Raw genomic sequence first — 25422 nt, forward strand, 5'->3', positions numbered from 1 at the left:
TTATTTTATTTTATTTTATTTTATTTTATTTTATTTTATTTTATTTTTTAATTTATATATGAAATTTATTGTCAAATTGGTTTCCATACAACACCCAGTGCTCATCCCAAAAGGTGCCCTCCTCAATACCCATCACCCACCCTCTCCTCCCTCCCACCCCCCTTGGCTCACTTTTAAGAAACACCATACACACTACCTTAGGAGAAAGCTTGTTATTATGGGCTGCTTACTCGCGAGTGCTACCTCTTTCATTTCTTTAAAAATAATGCTGAGACTTGGTTGTTGTTGCGTGTTATAAGTTTGAAACTTATAGACTCACAGAAAGTTTGAAATAATTCTAGGCTCACAGAAGGATGTGAAAATAGTACCCTGTACTGTGAATGCTTTTCTCAGCTTCCCCCAATGGTGACATCTTACATAACTGTAGTATAATATCAAAACCAAGAAACTGACACTGGTACAGTACTATTAAGGAAATTACAGTCCTTGTTCAATTTTCACCTTTTTTTTTACATGCATTCATGTGTGTGTGTGCAGTTCTATGAAATTTTATCCCATGGCTAGATTCATCTAACTACCACCACCATCAAAATACACAAAGTTCCAAAGGAACTCTCTTGTGTTACCCCTTTATTTGTACCCTTCCTACCCATACCTGTCCCCTGGTGACCACTAATCTATTCTCTGCCTCTGTAATTTTGTCTGTCTGCCATGATTTCATGCTTTTACCACTAGGGAAATGGATAAAATGATAAGGGAAACAGAATAGCTAATAGTAGTGATGAAAACAAGTAGTATCAGAAGTTTTGAGCAGGAATAACAAAAAAAAAGCTGCCTTCCAATATTGCTTATAATTTATTCAGAAATTTTATTTTGAGGAAGAAACTTCAAAACCACTCTATGCAGTGCCTGTCTTTCGTACGTGCATGTACCTACCATAAGTACAAAGAGTCCTTCTAAGAATTAGAATCCAGTCTCTTCAATAAATGGTGTTGGGAAAACTGAACAGCTACATGCAAAACAATGAAACTGGACCACTTATTTACACTATACACAAACATAAATTCAAAACGGATTAAGGACTTAAATGTGAGAGCTGAAATCATAGAAACCCTAATAGAGAGCATAGGCAGTAATTTCTCAGACATAGGCCATAGCAGTATTTTTCTAGATATGCCTCCTCAGGCAAGGGAAACAAAAGCAAAAATCAACTATTGGGACTACATCAAAATAAAAAAACTTATGTACAGCAAAGGAAACAATAAAAAACTAAAGTGCAACTTCCTGAATGGGAGATGATATTTGAAAATGACATATCAAATAAAGGGTTATCATCCAAAACATGTAAAGAACTTATACAACTCAACAAACACACACGCGAATAATCCAATCAAAAATGGGCAGAAGACATGAACAGATATTTCTCCAAAGAAGACATCCAGATGGCCAACAGACACATGAAACAATGCTCAACATCATCAGGTAAATGCAAATCACTCCTATTAGAATGGCTAAAACCAAAAACATAAGAAACAAGTGTTGGCAAGGATGTGGTGAAAAAGGAACCCTCCTGCACTGTTGGTGGGAATGCAAACTGGTGCAGCCACTCTGGAAAACAGTATGGAGATTCCTCAAAAAATTAAAAATAGAATTACCATATGATCCAGTAATTCCACTACTGAGCACTTACCCAAAGAATATGAAAACACTAATTTGAAAAGATATATGCACCTCTGTTTATTGCAGCATTATTTACAATAGCCAAATTATGGAAGCAACTCAGGTGTCCACTGATAGATGAATAGATAAAGAAGATGTGGTGTAGACATACAATGGAATATTACTCAGCCATAAAAAGACTGAAATATTGCCATTTGCAACAAATGGATGGATCTAGAGAATATAATGCTAAGTGAAATAAGTCACTCAGAAAAAGACAAATACCATATGATTTCACTCATACGTGGAATTTAAAAAACAGATGAACAAAGGAAAAAGAAACAAACCAAAAAACAAACTCTTAACTATAAAGAACAAACTGATGGCCACCACAGGGGAGGTGGGGGGGGGGGGGATAGGTGAAAAGGTGAAAGGGATTAAGATTACACTTATCATGATGAGCACTGAGTAATGTATAAAATTATTGAATCACTATATTGTACATTTGAAACTAATATAACACAGCCTATTAACTGTACTGGAATTAAAACATTTTTTAATAAAATAAAGAATCCAAGAAGGAGAAAAATGTTAGCTACAAAAATTAATGTTCTTAAAAAGGAATATGTTCAGAGAAGTCTTCATAATAACAGCTATGAAACTTGCCTAGAGATCGACTGGACCATACTGGAGATGGAGGTTAGAGTGCTCTCATAAGAGTGGTTTAAAAAAGAAAGTAGATGTCATGTAATACACAGTATGATTAAGATAATAAATAATCTTAGGTAATAACACAGATATTTGCTGTTATAAAAGAAGGGGAAAAAATAAAAAGAAACTTCAGGAAGAATAAAAACAAATCCAAACAAACAATTAGAATCCAAAAAGGACATGAAAAGAAACAAAATAATGAGATATCGCATAATTGCAGACACAAGGAATGCTAAATAAATGTTTCTCACTTAAGCAAAGCTGAACTCCGGCTTTAGTTTAATTTTCCTTCTACTTCTTGGCCATCTTTTGTTTTATACAGGTCCTTTTCTGAAAGGCAAAGAACTTTCTCCAACTGTCTTAGGTTTTCAAAATCAAATTGTCATGAAAGTCTTTCATTGGAACCATAGAGTATGTTCTCTTTCGCGTCTGGTTTCTTTCACTCAGCATGTTTCTGAGATTCATCCATGTGGAGCATGTATCAGTACTTTATTCTCTTCTATTGCTGAGTAGTACTTCATTGTGTGGATATACCACAACATGTTTATTTTCTTTCTAATAGCTATTTATTTAGATTGTTTCCCAGGTTTGGGCTATTATGAATAAAGCTGTTGTGACCATTCCTGTGTAAGGTTTTCGGCGGGGGGGGGGGGGGGGAGTAAAACTCATTTCTCTTAGCTACGTAATTAGAAATGAAATTGCTGAGTCAGAAAACAGACACATGTTTAAACCGTTAAACAGTGCTCCAAAGTGGTTGTGTGAAAGTTTGCAAAACTAGTATATGGTGACAGAGATCAGAAAAAAATGATTACTTCTGGGCTGGAGAGCAGTTATTGGCCAGAAGAGGGCATGAGGCAACCTTCTGAGATGATGGGAAGTTCTATGATCCTGGATGGTGATAACACAGGTGTATATAAAAGTGAAAAGTTATCCCGCTCTACACTTCAGATTTGTGCATGTTACTATAGGTAATTTATACCTCAATAAAAACAATTTTTAAAAAACAAACCTATAATCCTGGGCCATGTGAAGCTGTCTTCTCTTCAATCTAACTTCCATAACATTTAAGTTGCCTTTTATCATTCTGCTCCCCCCTCCAATTCTCTCTACAAATCCTTATCCAAAGTTACTTACTAGTTTTGCCTTCCGTAACATAAAAGAATCTGATCATTTCTCAAGTCAGCCTTTCAAATATTAAAATGGTTTAAATGTTTCCTCTAAACCTAATCTTTTCCAGAATAAATACTTCTAATTCCTCAACTGATATATTCTTCAGAACTTCTCATTTATTTTTGTTATGGAGTCATGAGTGATTTCAAAATATGTGAATTAGAAGTGGAAATAATCCCCTAAATCCCTGAAACCTGACCAGTACAGAGTTCTAGGGAAATGTATAGTTTGAGGAAGTACAGCCATAACACCTCTCTAAATAACAACTAGGATGACCCTGGTGTGGGGCAGCTGGAAGTCCTCATTTGTTCCTGTGATTGTGTAGTCAACAAAACCATCCAGGTTCTATCAAATTAATTTCAGCCAAAGCCAAATCTTTTCTCTTTTACTGAAACCATGAAAATTTATGAACCTATAAGCAAGATTTCATATTTGATTCCATTACATTTTAAATCTTAAAATGAAATCTAAACCATTGAGTTTTAATTAATAGTTTCAGAATATCATTCCAGCCTATTAGTCATCATTCTGACTCAAGCTACCAACCACAGCTTTGTGCCATACAATCCATAGGCATACCTTCCTCCCCATATGATTGTTATCATCATCAAAATTGCTGCTAACATTTATCAACAGCCTATTAAATGCCAGGCGCTGGTGTTAATCACTTATACACATTATTCTGCCTAATCCTCAGAGCAACCCTCTGAGATAGGACTTAACTGCTAGCCCTCTTTTACAGATGGGAAAAGCGAGACATATAATGGTTAAGAAATATGCCAGTATCACATAGTTAAAACAAATATGAGCTGTCCCCACAGCACATGATTTTGAACTGTGCCACGTTGTCTACGAGGTCTGATTTATAAAAATACTGACCATGGCAATACCAAGGAAAGGATCCAGGAATGACATTCTAGAGATCACCCTAAATCTGCAATGGTCTGCAATGATGAATGTGCAACCATTTATTAATGGTAATAATAGGTATTATATATGCCACTTAAACCATTAAATCATACCATTTATTAATGGCTATAATAGATATTATATATACCACTTATACCATTAAATCATACCATTTCTTAAAGATACAATAGGTATTGGGGTGCCTGGGTGGCTCAGTCAGTTAAGTGTCTGACTTAGGCTTGGGTCATGATCTCACGATCCGTGAGTTCAAGTCCCGCATCGGGCTCTATGCTGACAGCTCAGAGCCTGGAGCCTGCTTCAGATTCTGTGTCTCCTTCTCTCTTTTTGCCCCTCCCCCACTCATGCTCTGTCTCTGTCTCAAAAATAAATAAACATTAAAGATACAATAGGTATTATGACTACATTGCTCCACATTACCTAAAAAGGTAGCATTCAAAACATTATCAAATGTTTTAATTAAATAAGGATATGTCTATGGCATTCTTCTAATTCAGAAATATGTAGAAAATGCCCATTTAAATTAATAAGAAACATTTAAATGTTACTGTATAGACCACAAATATTTTCACATCCACTATCTTGTCTGTTTTTATTTAGCACAACTTCCTTCGTAATTCCATGTTAGATCTTCAATCACCTCTTTCTTTCCTAAATGTTAATAAACCACATATAGTCATCTCCTAGAATTTTACTGGTATTGACTTATTTGCTGAAATTCTAAAAAAACAAAAAGAGAATCACAATTATTGAGGGCAAACAGAATATAGGAGTGAATAAAGGCATATTCTCATCAACTTATAAACACATTACTGTCTTCTCCAAATAGGAGAACTACAGGATAGATCAAAGAATTGGACAACAGCACACAACTGTGAAGGTCAATAAAATCTTTTATTTTACAGATGAAGAAATACAGGACCAGAGAAGCTAAGTGAAATGCTTATGAGCTTACTTACTAATTAGTAACAGAACTGGTCTCACAATAGCAGGTTCTTGTCACCACCCCATACTGCCACTGTGATGCTTGAGTGTACTCCCCTTATCATCCTTATACTTTCTGCATCATTTTGCTCAGAAAACAGCCTCACAAAGAAAGTCTTGAGACTTTTGCCTCCTCTGAACTTTAGCCACCTTTAATACCTGCTTACAAGCTCTACCCCACTTTAACTATTTGTCATTCTGACCTTTCATATACTTTAATCATTTGTTTTCCTTTACATTTTCTTCCAGTTGGGAATACCTATAATGTCATCTTGTAGATTCTCCCATCCTTCTTGAACCACTCTCCACTTAAAACTCTCTGTGTCTTCCTTTGCCAAATGGTGTCAGCACAAAGTTGTTTATTGAGTCTCAAGTTAGGGGTTTATATTTATCTTTTCTCCAACTTAAAAAAGGGCATAGCTTTTGGCTTTTGTTGCTACTTGTTTGTTTTTAGATTCAGGAAATCTGTCTAATGCTCCCTACTTTTACGACTGTGAGCTATAAGAAGACAACATTATCTCCTTCTCTTAAGGTTCTTCCATTTTGGTAAAAATTAAATTCAGCATATTAATTACTCTTAGGCTTTGACCACTTTAGTACTAACTGAAGTGTCAGCAAAGCACAGATTTATAGGATGCTCTGCTTTTGGCAAATGAGACTTGTAGATCCACACACACAGGCATTCACATCCTGTACTGCATTCTCTAAATTCACAACCTTTAAGGACTAGGTGGACACTCACACCTGTTCCCCATTCCACATTTTTTCTCCCCGTGTCATTGTTATGACTCAGCAGAAGTTACCTGATGTTAATGGGCTGTATGAGTCTTGGCAGGCTCTAACTGTGTCTTAGTTACACCCCCCCCCCAACAGATTATCCAAGTTAATGCTAGGTCTACATAGGCCTCAATTTCCTGCAGTTAAGAGATCACCAGAAAGCAAAAGAATTAAATGGTTATAGCTTAAAATAATAAGTTTTAATAACCCAGGAAATAAAAAAGTTTCTGTACTGGGATTCCCATTAGTTGTTTAAAGATTAAAAACCAAACTCTAATAAACTCTTTTACACTGATTGGTTGAAAAACTGAGCAAATATCTCCCTGATAGAATCCTGCTTCTTTGCAGCATCTGAAACCACCTCACCGGTGCTCTTCAGTGGCTTTTTACTCCCTGATGTCTTCTAACACCATGTGTTTCCACTCCCTCTAGTGCTTCTAACATCATGTGCTCATTCCTCAACCACCTGAAGTCAAAAAAATAGTATGAATCCACTGTGCCACTCTCTCCACTTTGAGGTCAGACTGGAGACCATCTCTGCTGAGATTGCCTCATGCATGGTCTCTCTCCAGGGCCTATAGAATTAGGTCCAAAGCTCTGTGAGATCTGGTCCCTACCTAACTTGCCCAAAGCATATTCAGCCCTTTGCTGTAGCCTTCCACCATCCCTCTGCTTTATAGGATACATGGAGTACTCCATGCAGGCTGGGTCAATCTTGCTCCTGAACCTTTCCATGAGCTCTTTGTCTCTAGTATTTTCACTGTCTGGCTCAATTCAGACTCCACCTCCACCAGGAAGGCTTCCCTTGCAGTCTTTACAGCAACTGTTTTCTTACTCCCCTCTCCTACTTACATGGTGAGTTTCAGGAATAAAATTGTTTCTTCATCACTTTGTACCCACAATCCAAAACACTGCCTAAAACATAGCTGGTGGTTCTGTGTTTGCTGAATGAAATCTTAGGTTAATATACTAACATCTCAAATCACCTGATATTAGCTTCCTTTGATATGTAAACATTTAGACCTAATTTAGCTTCTGGAAGCCAAAAGTGTCAGTACTGATGGGTGTTTAAGGAGGGCGCCAGAAACTTGTTATTTCTCAACATGTGTACTGCATTTATCACTGCTTCTGCAGTTTTAGCAAAATGGGTGAAACGGTACTGGTGTTCTAAATCTAGATGTCTATTTGAAACAGCAGTGGAATTAAAAAGTGAGGCAGGAAGAAAGCAAGAGTACAAGCTGACAAGGTTGAAGGAAACTAGAAGGGTTTTTGGCCAAAAACAGGGAAGGCAAACCACACCTCTTCTGGCTCCCTAGGACCCTGTAAGGGAATGAGGCCACTGAAAGAAAAGGTCATCTCAGGGAGAATGACTCTTAAGTTTTCAAAAGTCATAAATGCTCATAATATCAAACTTGAAATTCAGTGTAATAATCTTGGGAGAAATTTATGTAATTATGAGTAAAACTGTCAATCTGACGTGTCTCAGAAAACCCATGGGGCAACTTTAGATAGAACAGTTTTTTCAGTGATCATCTTTTTGACCTAATTTCCTTTTGTTCATCTACAATAATAATAAGATGTAATTTTAAAAGGATCACTACTGTTCCTATGCATGAGCTAGGTCAGTGGAGGGTCAATTTCATATCTATAATTCTAAAACAATGTTTTCAAGGGTAGCAGACAGCATAAGTAAGACCCACAGCACCTCACAAATGAGGACGCTACGTCATAGGGCATCTCCAACTAACAAGTCATTCGTTCACTACAGCTGTTCTGAATGTCTACCCTCACACACGAGTGTCTGGGAAGAGAACACGGGGCTTGCTCTCAAAGGGTTTCTTTCTCTGTACCTCTACAGCATGTTTCAAACAGATTTACTGAGCACTGATACATCTCACCTCAATTTACTGTGGTTGGTTTTGGTTTGGGTTTCTTTACATCTTTCTCCACCAGACTGAAAGCTTCTTGGCAACACAGAATAGGTTATACTCATCTCTGAATCTGAAAGCACCTAAAAATTAATATTTTCAATATAAGGATCTGATGCAGCCTTGCTGAATTAATTTGAAAAAAAAAAACCCTAATTACTCTCTATAGTCATTTAAGATTATGGAATATAAAGTATCTCTGGGGTACCTGGGTGGCTTAGTCCGCTAAGCATCCAACTTTGGCTCAGGTAATGATCTCATGGTTCATGGGGTCAAGCCCCGTGTTGGGTTCTGAGCTGACAGTGCGGAGCCTGCATGGGATTCTCTCTCCCTCACTCTCTGCCTGTCCCCCACTCACTTGTACTCTCTCTCTCTCAAAATAAATAAAATAAATAAACAACAACAACAACCCTTTTCTTGGTCAGGCAACATATTGATACGCTGGAAGTTTACATTAATCCACACATTTGGTCCTGACAGACACTTTTGGAGCCATAAACTGAATGACCAAACAAACAAAAATTAAAAACAAATAAAAATGCAGCCCATTTCCCTTTCCTAACCTATTTTTGGATGAGATGTATTATGACTATCCCATTATGTGATGCTGTCCTTCATGTGGCTTTCTTCAGTAAAATTTCTGAGTTTACTTCTGTACATGATATGATACAAAGAAAAGAACAGAAATGTGGAATTCTGTCCTTAGTTTTTTGTTTTGTTTTGGTTTGGTTTAAGACAGTCTGAGGTCTTTTTGTCCCACCTTTGAAAAGCCAATCTAGGGGCGCCTGGGTGGCGCAGTCGGTTAAGCGTCCGACTTCAGCCAGGTCACGATCTCGCGGTCCGTGAGTTCGAGCCCCGCGTCGGGCTCTGGGCTGATGGCTCGGAGCCTGGAGCCTGTTTCCGATTCTGTGTCTCCCTCTCTTCCCCTCCCCCGTTCATGCTCTGTCTCTCTGTGTCCCAAAAATAAATAAATGTTGAAAAAAAAATAAATAAAAAGCCAATCCAAGGTCCCCTTTCAACCAAAGGGAAAAGCTTCACTGAAAAAATAAAAAGGATTGCTATACCAGAACCTCAAAAAGAAATGCCACCTGGGAGTTCAATGATTCAATCAGGGAAATACTACATGACCTTAGTAATTTGGGGCAGGGGGAGGGGCAGGCAACACAGACTCAACTACACCCAGAAAAATTCATCTCATGCTATAAAGTCAAACACCAGATGTTATTTGCAACTTTTGGATTGGATTACCCCAGAAGGTCTGTGTCAGAGAGCCCTTCTGTGGCTAGTGCCCTGGAGTCCAGCACGGCAGTTTATGGGATGGTAACGGCCGGCTGGGGAGGGATGTTACCTTGGTAAATTACGATAACGAGGCAATAGGGTTATGAAAGCCAATATAAATTTAGAGGGTTTGTTTGAGTGCCAACTATGTGAATTGCATATGTATGCATTCATAAAAAATCTTCCATCATCAGAGACAATAGAAATTTCTCATGCATACAGTCTTTATTGAAATAATACCTATCATTAGAACTCCTGCTCATTGCATATAATATGACAGACAATCATTTGCTAACTTCAAAGGCCTAGTCCACTTGACAGATCTACCTTTTGGTTTCCAAGTCAGCAGGACACCATGTACAAAGCTATAAAAGGCCATCATTTCTCAGTGATTCATGCTTACCAGCCTGAAACCATAGCCCATGGTATCAGTGCTGATATATATATATATATAAAATATATATATATATATATATATTTTTTTTTTTTCCCCCTCCAATGAAGCAGCTATGTGATTCATTTGCCCATCTTTTACACAAGGATGCTCTTCAACACTTGCCTTGGTATCTTGACCTTTTCCATAAGAGCCAGCCCAGGAAAGGGAGCCAGACTGGGCTTACAGTCTGTCACTAGGGACTGATTGCATTGATTGCATTTCAAACCTTCTTTCTTGAATACAGTTTAATTTTGTAGTAGATACATCTCAGAAGCTGTTGTGCCTATGGCATCAAAACTCACAACTATACACTTGACTGAAAAGCACTGTTTTGGAGGTCTGGACTGCCTGACGCTCAAAGCCTGACACTGATGGCCTAAATACAGATTTTACTGACTGGTCTTCCTGGCATCTCAAATCCCTCTTATTCTTGCCCATTCCTTAAACATAAATGGAAGATAGCCTCATGCAAAGAGAGAGTATCCAGTGACTACTTCAAAGGAACTGTTATGATAGTTGAGCAGCTTGTGTTAGTTGTAAGGCCTTGGGCAATGAACAAAGTTTACGAAATTTTTGCTTATAACTACATGCTGACTCTGCAAAACAGTATCAGCAAAAAGCTTATTCTCTGAATAGTCTCAACATAGAGTAATTCCCCAGTGCTTTCTTTAGAACCTCTGTTTTCAATCTACTGAGATGAAAGTATTTCCCCCAGTGTTAGAAACATGTCCTGATCTTAAAAGTATACCCTCTGCACATTACCAGATAGCAGATAATAGTGCTAATTTAGGATGGGCTCGGTGGCACCAGTAAAAATGGTCTTGATACAGTTGTTGCATTTATATAACTTTCATGACTATATAAAAGACCAGTTGTCCCTCACAGGGAAATTTCTGTCCCCAAATTTAGGGCAATCACTGAATGATCTAATGGAGTAAATATCCAGAAGAACTTGGATTTGTATTTCCATCGGTGCAAATTGCCCCAAGGCTGAAACAATTTGTCTTTTGATCAGAGTGAAATTCCTGGCACTTTTTTTTATCGGCTTTCCAAAAGCTTAAGGATTATCAGTAGATAAAACTAAACATTTCCATTCTTATCAAATATCTATCTACCTACCTGTCCTACTAGATCCATAATTAATTTTAATAGTAGGCCACAACACTGCCTTTTCGGGGGGCACAAGACGGGGCTCTTATTCCCTCATTTTAACTAACATTTTATATATGGTTCTCCTTTTGAACAAAACTGATGGAGAACAGTGGTGAAGTTCAGGAGTGGTGATCCTGGCTCTTTACAATGGTTAAGAATTATTGAATACTTAATGTGTACCCCACATTGTTCTAAACATTTAACATGATTTAACTATTTTAATCTTCACAACAAATTCCCAGCTGTGTGATCTTGAGCAAGTTACTCAGCCTTTCTAAGCCTTGATTCCATTTCCAGAGAAGGAAACCAAGGCTTAGAAGACTAAGTAATTTGCCGAAGTTCACTCAGCTAGTGAAAGGCAGAGCTAGGGCTTGATCTCAGCAGGCTGGCACCGGGCAAGTTCTCTTCATCATCATCTGTGACTGCCTTTTGTGTCCCCAAGGACTGCTGACTAGAGACAGACAAAACGAGACACTCCCGAAGGTATCTTATAGCACTCAAGTTCACATTCAGTTGTTCTATAAGATTCTTCTAAAATTGAAATGCACAAGTGATAATGAATAAAAAATGCATGAATTCTTTTCTACATTGCCACCCTAATCTCGGAGACTTAGGTTTTCAACATAGGTGGTCCATAAGCACCTTTGAAAGGCAACCCAAAGCTTGTAACAACTTTCTCAATTGTTCTGAAAGAAGTTCTGATGACTTAATGATCTTAAAAACATTCCTGTGTTTATAGCTAATGTATGACTAAAAAAAAAAAAAGTTGATAAATCTCCAATTAAATGAACGCCATACATCAAATCTTTGTGACTAAAGAAATCAGGCACAAGGTGACTGAAAATAGAAAGCCAGATTTTGAAGAGAATTTCAGAAAGACAAGCCAATAGAGATACACCACATTCTTAAAGAATCTTAAAAGACACTTTGGCATCACTGAAATTCTGCACCATGGCTCCAGCCCACTTAATTCATGCCTTTCTAAAAGTAGTGAGAGAAGCAGAGCAAGTCATTTCAGCAAAGCTTACATTTATGAAAAACACATGGGCTTTTAGAGCCAGAGAGACCTGGATTTGAATTCCAGTTCTGCAGTTTTGAAAGAATGTGATCTTGAAAGTTACTTAAATCCACAAGCCTCAGTTTCTGCATCTGCTAACATGGAATAACTACCTCCTTGCAGGTTATTGAGGGCTATAGGTAATGTGCATGATGTTATAGGTAACATTATTATTATATTAGAGGAACGTGTATAATGTGCTTGGCACATTGTAAGTCCTCAGTAAACTATAGCTAATAATAACAATAAGAGTGGTGTTAATAAAAAATAAAAATAAAAAATACTGCCAACAGCAGAGACAGTGGAAGCAAGATGGCTAAGACCAAGGGCCTAGAGTCAGACCACCTCTTTTTATCCTGGATTTCCTTTCTTCATGAAATTCATATCTTACTGAACAAAGACTGACCTCAGTTTATCTCTTTTCTCTCACCATATAACATCTCCATGGCTTTACCTGAACATCTTAGGCTCTGCATCTGAACAAGTTACTTAACTTCTCTCTGTTCCAGTTACCACAGCTATAAAATGGGGCTAATAATAGTATCTACCTCCTATGCTTGTGGTAAGAATAAATGAGTTTATCTGCATAGAGCTTAGAATCATGTCTGACCCTGACACAATGTAAGAACTCAATAAATACTAGCTGTTGCCACAGTTATTTTAGTCATTGTATGAAGGACTCTAAGAGCAGGATCAACCACCTGGATAAAAACTGCCCACCCATAATGTGAGTTAGCAAATTGAAAAGAGTATGAAAACTCCTAAGGATAGCAAGACAGCACTTCAGACTAATGGCTGGAATAACATAACATGAGAAGATATCTAAAGGGCAGAATCAAAATTAGACGGCAGATTACAGAGAGGTATGAACAAGTAACCGGTAATCCTCCGAGGGATCCATGTGCTTCACTGCAAATGGAGTTTGTCAATGTCACTTTTAAAACTCAAAGGCAAAAAAAATTGTTTTAAAGATGAAGAACAAAAAGACTGAAGCAAAGGGATACATGTTACCTTCCTCCTTTCTTTGAACATGTTGGTTTCCCCTTGCACCTTGCCATACTTCTAAATCCTTTCGCAAAGGTCAGAACAGCAGTACAAACCCCACTATGTCATAACTTCCCAACGCACTCTTTAAAAAATTCGGCCACTGAGCAAAAGTAATAAAGAAGGACTGTACCCATAAACCATCCAAGAAACAGCTACCCAACAAGAGCATTCCAACTTGCAAAGATAACATATAATCCTATTGCTCTGGGTGTGGCTCTGTGAACAGGCATGGAGAGGCTGAGATTCAAAGTGCTGTCTCCAGCATCTCATAGATTAGACTGATGACATCTGAACCAGGGCGAAGAACAGGGCGCCCCTAACTGCTGTCTGTACTCCAAGCCCTCTAAAGCACCCACACCTTGTACAGGGCCAGAAAATGAGGCAACAATTCAGTCAAGATCCTCTGGCTCTCCTGGAAAAGCAGGAGGGATGAACTTGAAACAGCCCATTTTATGGTATGGGGTGAGGAACAAGAGGCATGTTTTTTAAAAGTCTTGTGTGGTTGCGGCTCGTTCTACAAGAACAGTAACTTCAGCAGCCACTTCATTATATTTCTACTGTAAATGACTGAGGCCTGAGCCAAGTCCGCACCAAAACACCCTCCAGAATTCAGTCGGGGTTAGGTCATCTGCAGTCTATTGACAACTGCTGAACTCAAAACCCCTAACAAGGCATCTCAGCAACAGTATGTGTCCTGCCACTAATGAGGCTCTTTTTCCATGAATAATGAATAAGAACATCATGTCTGTTGCCAGGTACACAACATAAACAAAGCTCAACACAAGGGCCCTGGTATGGTGAGTTTGTCCATTTGCAACAAAGGAATTTTGCAAAGCGTGAGCCAAGTTTTAGTGGAGGGTGGGACGGGCTGTTGTAACAAATAATGTGAACATATGTTATCAGAATCTAATAAATCAGCATTTGGTTGGTGTGGAACAGAGGCTGTGCAACAGGATAGACAGAGATGACAGAAAGCTCCAAATGAGTTCATTTCTCTATTTTACACTCGGTCTTATAACACAAAGCTGATGATTTCTGTAACGAACAGAGATCGTCATGAAAGGAGCCTTATGGGATTTGAGATATCAAAGGCTTTACCAGTTACATCTTTTTTTTCTTAAGCCTTGGTGTACCAGGTTGAGCACAGGTCAGCACTAGGGATGAGAACACTGAACCCTTGCTATGGCATTGATGGCTACAGGGTAGGATCTAAAAAAGGTGCATGGCCACATGAACCCAGTGCATGGTACTGGGTTCCTTTTATACCAAAAGACCCTCAATGTATGAGCATTTTGCCTGTAAGCTAGTCTTATGGCTTAGATTCCCAAGGTCAGATAAATAGTGAGATTCCAGCAAATAAACAGAGAACAAAAGTGAGCTGACATGAAGGCCAAACAGTTTTTATTTTGTTTACTATAAAGTATGCCACAAATACTTTTCTGTCTTTCTAAAATCAGTTCCATACTAGGTAGCAATGTATCTTGTTACACAGGGTGCTTGTGTTCACACAGGCCAAGTAATGCCATCACTGGCTGAGGGCTTATAGTTTCCATTGATTTGAGCAAGAATTAACAACAAAACAAAACTAAAACAGTCTCCCAATGCTCAGTTTCCCCAGCTGTAGGAGAGGACAACTCCAACCTACTTCAGAGAATCCTTATGAAGAACTGTATTAAAATAAAATGGCTTGTTCTATTTGTTTGAGGAGTTCCTGGGAAGTTAGATTTGAATGGTTCTTTAAATGCACTGAAGATGCTTTACTAAGGAAAAGAATATTTCATAAAGCAAAAAATTAGTATGTGACAAAAGTAATCACTCCCTAATGTCCATTTTATAAGCAAACATGTTTATTTTGAGGAGAGAGTTAATTAAATAAGGTAGAATGGCATAAAATTCTGCAGAGATTCCAGTAGCTAGGTCATGGCAGGTAATTATGTGGGTAATTCTTTTGCAATTAATCAATTAGTGAATTCACAGACAATGGCAATATTAACACAAGAGTTTGGAAATCTTTGAGATGTGTCAGTTTATTAATAACAGGCAAAATGGAATAACCTCACGGGTAAGTAACCTAGACGGTGAAGGGATTTCAAAGCCCTTCACGTGAAGAGATGGGGGGTATTCTGCTAATGAGGAGAAGACCTGGGATGAAGGGCACATTATTTTATCTTTAAATATTTACTAAGCTATCATAAGGGCTGCAGTAAGGGCCACTAGCTGTTCTATATTGCTTCAAAGGATCAACATGACCAACAGGTAGTGGTCACAGTCACCTGATGTGGGGTCGCAGCAAGGACTCGAATAGTCAGGGCTGTCCTAACAGGATCTGTGTTGCCTGCAGAGATTCTGAGTGATTCCTGACCATGGAGGCAATAAAGCAGAGCATGCATAGCTCTTGTTGATGGGAAGAGTACAAGGGGAACCTACTGGGAGGGAAGGAGAGGAATGTAGCACAGGCCACATGACATTTCTGGCCCCCACTAAAAACCAACCATTAAACTCTAAGATTTTTAAAAATGCCATCATAAAACTGTAGGTGAAAACTCTATAAGTGGATAGTTATCAAAGTGCTGTACTATTTGAAATGGTCTTTCCAATCTAATCATTGAAATACATCAAGAAAAGAAAAATCCTCAAGTAGATGAAAATAACCAAGGACTCACCATCATACTTTGCTAAGACTGCCTGAACATCAGCATATGCTTGTAGTTCCAGAAGTGCTTCTAGAAGGTTTTCATGGATGTTGAACATGCTCAGCAAGGGGAACTCCTTCATCAACTAGGAAAGAAGAAATCAAGGATGATTAATATAGATTTCCTATTTTCTAAAAGTACAATGAGTACCAAATTGTAATATATTTAGGATAAAAAAATATAATTTTAGAAGTATAGGTAATACTGAATTATAAGTATTCATACCAATTATTATTTTGTAAAGCATTAGATGCTCAAATCTTTTCCTGCTATTTTAGGAAAATGGCAACTTTGAATTGGTAAGAACCCTAAGGTGGAAGAGAATCCATAAGTGAGGGGGTCTCATAAAAATGGAGGAAGACGCTTAGCAGTGGTGCTCAGTAATGTTAGAATATGATAGATGCAAATTAGGCAAAGATTGAACACTATCTCATGGGCATTAATAGGTTAACTTTGGTAAGAGCAGTTTGGATGAAAACCAGAGAACAGAAGGGTAAGCAAGCAAGCACTATTCCTTGGAGCAGCCTGGTGACAAAGTTAAGGAGAAAAAGCAGGAAAATAACTAGAAGGCGATATGGGTTGAGAAAATGTGCAGGTAGTTGTAGAGAGTAGCAGAAAGGATTGCTGTTCATGAGTTCCTGCTGGTGGCCTCAAGAAAACAGGAGTCAAGATCATTTTCCAAAACTGAGGGAATAGTTTTGGCAGGGAGGAAATTTGAAGATGGGGGTGACAATATAGAACAGCCAGAAAGGGATTTGTAGGATCGCTCAGGCCATCTCGAGGGCTTAACAAATTGGGGACCATGAATTCACAGAGGCTACAACTGGCATCCTTGTCAAGTTTTAGTTAACAGTGCTCACCAGCCCAGGTACAATAGCACAGATGTCAAATAGTGAGGTTGAGGCTGGGCAGAATGGACTAGATTCAGTAAAAAGTCACAGAGCAAGAAGAGTTGGCTAGAATTAGGAAAGAATGATTAACGCAATGGCCTAAAGGTTCTAGACAGGATGGGGAGGAAGAGTGGTCCAAAGGGAGGCAAGGGATATAATAATGAACTTCACTAGAAAGCAAACAAAGAAGAAAGGGCCAAGAATTTCAGATAAAATCTTATCTTACAGAAAGATAACCAGGTTCTTTATACAGCAAAATCATAGGCATATATGGTATGTGTATGTACATATGCACTGATGTATATGTACATGTATATATCCTTTATTTAATATTTTATATGGATAACTGTTTTCTATTATAAAACAATGCCCTCTTTTCTTGATGCCAACATCTTTAAAGCAATTGTGCTGAGAGAAATAATACTCAAAACATGGCTAACTCACTGTTAAGAAACCAGTGGATACGTTGCCTTGACTATCCACTTCTTCCTATATTAGAAACATTTGCCATATTTTGTTTTTTAGAGCCAAGAATAAGTTAGCATATCTATAAAAATAAATAATTTTCTGCAGTCCCAAAGAGCATCATATTACCAATGAAAAACACCTATCAAAATGATTATGTGTTCGGTAAGACTATCTGAACCCCCTAGAGACAGCCTGCAGTATTTTCACTGCAAGTAAAGGAAGTGAATAAGACTATACCACACATTGTCAATGTTCTGTAACCAATAAAAGTATTTCTTGTTCTGGTTCACTTTGATTCTGGTTGACATCACTCTTTGATTCCCCCCCCCCCCTTTCTAATTAGGGCTCGTTAGAATTAAAGCTCTCTGTCATTCAGCGTTTGGCAACACAATAAAGACATTCTCTAAACTGCAACATTTAAACATTTGCCATTTTTGACCAATTCTTCAGGTAAGGTCAAACTTCAAGGACTTAAGTCTTATTCTGTAATTTTAAAACCGTAGCAGCAAATAGTAGCACACTGCAGCTTAGAAACTGAGAGGGAGTCTCGCCAGACACAGTGAGACCATGTGAGACAGGAATCTCAGCCTGTTTCAACAGAACTTGAAGCAGGACACGAGGCGTCTGGGCAGCAGCACTTTCACGGGAAGCTTCAACACGGTACACAACATCCGAAAAAATAATCACCAATAACATTTTAAACATGGCAAATGGCAAACATTGGAGAAGTAATCAAAGTCATATGACAATTTGGATTCTAGCTTTCCTTGTTTAACATAAACAAGGAAAAGTGAGCCTTCCGCTGGCTCCACCTCTCTGCAGCTATCACCTTGCTGTCCCCAGCCCCTCACAAGAAGGTCTCTTAGAAAAAAGCCATGCACGCTCTGCTTCCTCGGCTCCCTTCTTTCCTCACTGCATAGCTGCACTCTGGCTTCCACCCCACAGCTCCTCGGACTCTGCTCACCCCACATCTACAGGTGACCCAAACTGCTCCTGTGGATACTCTCCAGTCTCTTTCCTTGCTTGACCTTGGCAACGTTTGACAGTTTGATGACTTTTCCCTTACAACTCTTTTCTCTCTTGGCTTCCTCAACACCATTTTCTTCTGGATTTCTCCATACTTATCCCCTCACTCTTTCTCTAGTTTCCCCCTTGCCTCCTACATAGGAGTAAGTAGTCTCCCCAGTTATATCCAGTACTCTTCTCATAAACACCCTGACATCCAGGATTGCTCTTGGGTCCAGGGTCTCAATACAGGCACTATTGTGAAGATGGCTCCCACATTCTCACATCCTGCTCTGACCTCCTCCTAAGCTATTAAATCCATTCATAAACTATCTCCCTAACAGTTTTGCCTGATGTATCTAATACTGTGCTCATAAATTCTTCTTCCCCAAACCAACCCTTCAAACCTATTCTCTCTTCAATAGGTATTCCTCTCTCAGAGAAAAGAACCATTAACTCCTGTTACTCTCTTTGCCCTACCAACTACGGCGATCTTAGAGGTCCCTAAACCCATGAACTACTATGTACAAAATGCTGATAGCTTTCATCAAGTTCCTAGAAAGTTGTTATACAAACAACCAGCAAACAAGCAAACACCTTAAGAATCTTACCATGTGCTCTTTTCTCTGACCTTGTTGCCAATAACTTAGTTTATACTCTTATATTATATATGAGCTAAATTGCTCAAATAGCATCTTTTTTGTCCTTGCCTCTCTGGATCATCTCTTTCCAATCCACCCTTCACACTGCTGTCATAATGGCTTTTCAAATATACACACTTAAGTCCACCACACTCCTGTTTTTAAGAGGCAACCACTGACATGGCCCCAAGGAACTAGGCAGATGTGAATACATATTTACAAACAAGGCTACTTATCACAACATCATTTATAATACTCAAAAATGCAAGCAACTTAATTTAACCCATTGTGAGGCATTCAAGTATAATAAGACACAGTCATCTTTTATGCTATTAAATATCAACATTGGAGGTTAAATTCTCAAATAATTTTTAATGACATGGCCTAGGAAATGCTGACACACAATGTTACAATTTAAAAAGCGGATACAAACTATATTTTGCAATAAGATCATGCTTTTCTTCTCTATCTATGCATGCACAGAACCACACTTGGTTAGAAATACACCAAAATGTTTTAACAATTGTTATTTATTATTAGTGAGATTAAAGATGATTTTTATTTCTTCCTTCATATTTTCCATATGTTCTAATATATTTAAAAGGAGTATATGTATGTTCTATAAATTAGGGAAGAAAAATTATTATTTTTAAAAATATTTCCACTTATTTTTTTTAATTCTTTAAAAACATTTATTTATTTTTGAGACAGAGAGAGACAGAGCTTGAATGGGGGAGGGTCAGAGAGAGAGGGAGACACAGGATCTGAAACAGGCTCCGGGCTCCAAGCCCTCAGCACAGAGCCCAAAGCGGGGCTCGAACCCATGGACCGCGAGATCATGACCTGAGCTGAAGTCAGACGCTTAACCAACTGAGCCACCCAGGCACCCCATTTCCACTTATTTAAAAAAATTTTTTTTAATGTTTATTTATTTTTGAGACAGAGAGAAACAGAGCATGAACGGGGGAGGGTCAGAGAGAGAGGGAGACAGAGAATAGGAAGCAGGCTCCAGGCTCTGAGCTGTCAGCACAGAGCCCGACGTGGGGCTTGAACTCACGGACCGCGAGATCATGACCTGAGCCGAAGTCGGATGCTCAACCGCCTGAGCCACCCAGGCGCCCCTCATTTCCACTTATTTTTGAGAGAGCACAAGAAGGGGAGAGGCAGAGAAGTGGGATGGAGGATCTGAAGTGGGCTCTGTCCTTACAGCAGTGAGCCTGATGTGGGGCTTGAACTCACAAATCGTGAGATAATGACCTAAGCCGAATTCAGACGCTCAACCAAGCCACCCAGGTGTCCCCAGGAAAAATTATTTCTAAGAGTACCTACTTCTCTGTTAAAAAAAAAAAATGAAATCTTGCCATTTGCAACAACATGGATATATCTACAGAATATAACGTTAAGTGAAGTAAGTCAGAGAAAAGCAAATACCATATGATTTCACTCATATCTCGAATTTAAGAAACAAAACAAATGAACAACGGAAAAAAAGAGACAAACCAAAAATAGACTCTTAACTACAGAGAACAAACTGATGGTTACCACAGGGAAGGTGATGAGGGGAATGGGTGAAATAGATGAAAGTATTTGGGATGAACCCTTGGTGTCATATGTAAGAAGTGAATCACTGGGTTCTACTCCTGAAGCCATGACAACACTGTGTGTTGACTAACTTGAATTTAAATTTAAAAATAAGAGTACACTTATCATGATGAGCACTGCGTAATGTACAGAATTGTTGAATCCCTATATTGTACACCTGAAAATAATATAAAACTGTATGTTAATTATACTGGAATTAAAATTTCAAATATAAATTAGAGAAGAAAACGCAAAAAAAGAATACTGACTTCTAATATAAAAAAAAACGAAAAAACAAGTAATTCACTCTAAAAATGAGCAGAGAACACGAACATAAATTGTCCAACGGAGACATACAGAGAGCCAACAGGCACAAGGAAAAGATGCTCAACATCACTAATCATCAGGGAAATATAAATCAAGACCAGCATGAGATACCACCTCATACCTGTCAGATTAGCTATTATCAAAAAGACAAAAACCAACATGTTTTGGCAAAGGTGTGGAAAAAATGGAACCCTTGTGTTCTGTTGGTGGGAATATAAATTGGTGCAACCACTGTGGAAAAAAACAGTATGGAAAAAACTAAAAATAGACCTACCATTCCATCCAGCAATTCTACTTCTGGGTATTTATCTGAAGAAGATGAAAATACCAACCCAAAGTTCATTGCAGCATTATTTATAATAGCTAAGATATGGAAGCAACCCAGTGTACATCATTAAATGAATGGAAAAAGAAGATGTGTTAGAGGCACCTGGGTGGCTCAGTCCATTGAGTGTCTGACTTAAGCTCAGGTCATGATCTCACCGTACGTGGGTTTGAGCTCTGTGTTGGGCTCTGTACTGACAGTGCAGTACAATGCCCTTCCTCCACTAGCACTCTCTCTCTCTCTCTCTCTCAAAATAAATAAATGCACTATAAAATTGTGGTATTATATGCAATGGAATATTACTCAGCCACAAAAAGAATGAAATCCTACCATTTGCAATAACGTGGATGGACTTAGAGAATGTTACGCTAAGTGAAATAAGTGAATCAGAGAAAGACAACTATTCTATGATCTCACTTACATGTGGAATCTAAAAAACAAAACAAATGAACAAACAAAACAAAACAGAAACAGACTCACAGATACAGGAAACAATCTGTTGGTTACCAGAGCAGGGAAAGGTTGGGGGTGGGAGGAAAAGGGGCAGGGGATTAAGAGGTACAAACATCTAGTTATAAAATAAATAAGTCATGGGGGTGTAATGTGCGGCACAGGCAGCAGAGTCAATAACATTGTGATAACTCTGATGACAGAGGGTAACTAGACTTACCATGGGGATTGCTTCATTCCGTATAAAAAAACTGAATCACTATAATATACACCTGAGATTAACAGGGTATTATTATGTGTCATTTATACTGCAATTAAAAATATATTGGTTTCTCATCAAATTCAGAATATAAAATCCCTAGCATGGCACACACAGCTCCTCATGACCAGTCTCTGTCCACTGTGCCAGCTCGCCACGAACAGCTTTTAGTTCCTTAAATAGGTCACATTTATTCTCATTTCTATCTCCATGCTCACCCTGTGTGAAGTGCTCTCCGTTCTGCCTCCTTGATCAATCTGGACAGCTCCTCAACTTCCACGAACCCTTACCTGCCCTTTGACTCCTTACCTCTTATCTGCCTGGTGAAGCACCCCTGCCCCCAAATTCCAGAGTCCTTGTCACAATGATCTATATCTTCCCCATGAGCCAGGAAAGAGTGTGAGAGTAGAAATTTTGGCTTATCACTAGATTCCTGGTTACTGACTGGCCCATCGTAGGTGTTCCACACATATTTCATGAATGGAATGCTTTCTAAAGGCTTTTAAAAGTTATCTCTACCTTTGGTGTACATATTATACATGTGCTGCAACAGGCCTACTTCAGGCCCTCAGGTTATATATCCCTGAACATGTTCCTCTACCATCAAAAATCTTCCAATGATTTTATCTACACCTTAGAAAAAGTATAGTTAGAACCCATAAGCTTTGACTCAATGTAATGAAAACCTGTCTTAGAGTATGAAAATGTATGAAAATGGAACAGATGGCCTAGAGAAGTCTTCATCACTGGAGCTATTCATACACAGAGGCCAGTCACTGGACAGAGATGCTCAAGAAAAGACACAAGACCTTTCAAATCGTGTAATTTGTAAAAGTTACAGAAGTTACAAAAGTTACTTGTTAAAGTCCCCAGCTCCTAAGCATAACTTTCAGACCCTCCCTCAGCTCAGTGCCAGATGTATCTTGCCTCTTCTGTCTTGTACAGGATTAAACTCTAGCCTTGTCAGACCAGACTATTATACACCATTCCCAGCATTCTTTCTACAGTTACTAGCCACTGTGTTTTTGCTAAAACTGTTCTCACCACCTGGAATACCTTTTCCCATCATTTACAAGGCAGCCTGTCAAAATCACCCCACCCTCCAAAGCCCAGATCAAATGCCACCTCCTAAAGTCACAGCATCATAGAAAGTGAGAGCCAGAAGAGCCCATGGAGATCATCCAAACACCCTCCTCAGTTTACAGATGAGTTCCCTCCCACCCCCGCCCCACCAAAAAACAATGAAGGCTACAAATTTAAGTGATTCAGCCAAACTTAGTGCTGGGGCTATGATTCAAACCCAGTCATCAGTACTGATTCCAAATTTCAACACATCAGAACCCTAGTCTCTGGCCTGCCAAGCCCAGGACAACTACACCATTTTGCTTAGGCTTCTCTGCTACAACACTTACCTACCTGCTTTGTTCTGTGCTTACATGCATGTATGAAGACAGCTGTATTACAGAGGAAAGAGCCCCATATGTAGAGTTGTTCCTGAATTTAAAACTCACTCTTTTCTATTACTTACTGCCCAAGTGACATTGCACAAACTCTGAGCCTTGGTTTCCTCATTGCCTGGGTCTAGGCTCATATGGCATCTTCTCAGACGTTCTCTACCACTCTATCTAATGTCCTCATCCCACTCACATCACCTTTTTCCACTGATTCTATCACAGTCTAAAATCATCTTACTTATTTATGTGGCTGAATATTAAATCACTTAAAAAGCCAAACAAAAAAGTAAATAGATTGATAATAGGTAATACTATTATTACAGGGGTCAGTAGATTTTTTTTTTTTTTCTGTGAAAAGCCAAAGAGTAAATATCTTGGGCTTTGTGAGCCGTATTGTCTCTTGCAACTCTCAATTCTGACACTGTAGCGTGAAAGCAGCAGTAAGCAGTTACTTACAAAACCAGGCAGGAGACCAGATCTGGCCCTCAGGCTCTAATTTGCGAACTCCTGGTTAACGGGAATAAATTAGAAAAAGTAAAAGGTCTTCATAAGAAGAGTTTCATAGTGATATTACATTTGAAAAACGTAACATCTCTTACAGACAACTGATTTGGCAGACTGTAATAAAATAAAAAAATAAGAAAGGCCTACCCATAACCCAATTCTTATGCTTCCATCTCTGTTTCCTAAAAATCATTCACATGAGTTTCTGTGCAGTTACATTCTGTGATATTCACACAGGATGGGGAGCACTGTCATAAACAGCGGAATGGATAGATCAAGTGGGGTATCTACATATGACAATGCTTTCAGCAGGCAAAAGGAATGAATTAAGCCCAATATATCTCAATGTAGAAAAATATCAAGCAATTTTAAGAAATACTCTGTAGAGAAATACGCTGTAGAATATAGCATCTAATTAAATATTTAAATGCATACAATTCTACATATCATTTATATGGGTATGCATTATGGAGATGTAAGGAAAACAAACTGAAAACGTTGCTGGTGCCTCAGGGGAGGTAAATGGTGTGAGTGGTGGTCACATGGGGGCTACAGCTTTATACTGTTTTATTTCTTTCAGAAAGGAAGGTGAACAAAGACGACAGAATTTTTTTTAATGTTTATTTATTTATTTTTGAGGGGGTGGGGAAGAGAGAGAGGAGACAGAGGATCTGATGCAGACTCTGTACTGACAGTAGAACCGGGAGATCATGACCTGAGCCTAAGTCAGACATTTAACTACTAAGTCACTCAAGCGCCTCAAAGATGACAGAATTTTTAATTAATGTATTACTATTTACTATTACTTAAAATTAATTCAGGGCAGTGATACTGTTTTTATTATTGTGTGTGTGTGTGTGTGTGTGTGTGTATGCACACATATATTTTAATTTTTTTTTTCAACATTTATTTATTTTTGGGACAGAGAGAGACAGAGCATGAACGGGGGAGGGGCAGAGAGAGAGGGAGACACAGAATCGGAAACAGGCTCCAGGCTCCGAGCCATCAGCCCAGAGCCCGACGCGGGGCTCGAACTCCCGAGACCGGGAGATAGTGACCTGGCTGAAGTCGGACGCTTAACCGACTGCGCCACCCAGGCGCCCCCACACATATATTTTAAAGTTGCTTCCTCAAACACAGGAAATTCATTAGCTGTCCTTTTCATTTGTAATTCCTCAAGTCAGGAACAGTTCAATTTTCATCAGTTAGACTTTGTTTTCTATTTTCAAACTGTCTTTGAAGCACAATTACTTCTTCCCGTTGGGGGTGACTGTGTAGTTCCTTAAGGTATTGATGTCTGAATAAACAACATTTGGAGAATCTCCTCAAAAAATAATGTGATCTAATAGATTTTAATACACTGTACTTGAGTCCTATAATGATATCAAGATAATAATCCAACTTCAGATAAACCACAGTTTAGAATCCCACTTCTGAAATCTCCTCCACCTGAACTGCAAAATAGGTCCACTGACAGATGTGGTGTGAATAATATTATTTCACCTTGAAGGATGCTTCAGAATTAAACCGACTGTAAGGTAAGTTACTTGCCTCTCTCACCCTTAGCATTGGAGGAGGGGGTGGGCTTAGACTTAGATGAGACTACTTTATAAGAAAACTCTTCTGTCATAAAAGTTCCTCTTGCTTCTTCTCCAGAGCCACAAAGGCTCCCATGGCACTTGTATTCAAAATAAAAGAG

The 25422-nt window shown here is 38.7% G+C and overlaps 1 protein-coding gene across 6 annotated transcripts in view; it reads right to left on the reverse strand.

The window, feature by feature from the left end:
- Positions 1 to 25422, reverse strand: part of ST7 (suppression of tumorigenicity 7) — a 201380-nt gene that overhangs the window by 43841 nt on the left and 132117 nt on the right. For all 6 annotated transcript variants that reach the window (XR_005789230.1, XM_040472167.1, XM_040472169.1 and 3 more), the window contains one exon: positions 15790 to 15904. Coding sequence is in view for 5 of the 6 variants with exons in the window: in XM_040472167.1 (XP_040328101.1) it covers positions 15790 to 15904 (115 nt within the window). In the remaining variant the exon portion in view is untranslated. The remainder of the gene's footprint in view (positions 1 to 15789; positions 15905 to 25422) is intronic.

Source organism: Herpailurus yagouaroundi, unplaced genomic scaffold, assembly GCF_014898765.1.
Source record: "Herpailurus yagouaroundi ecotype Mexico unplaced genomic scaffold, PumYag 100, whole genome shotgun sequence".
In the NCBI taxonomy this organism is placed as follows: Eukaryota; Metazoa; Chordata; class Mammalia; order Carnivora; family Felidae; genus Herpailurus; species Herpailurus yagouaroundi.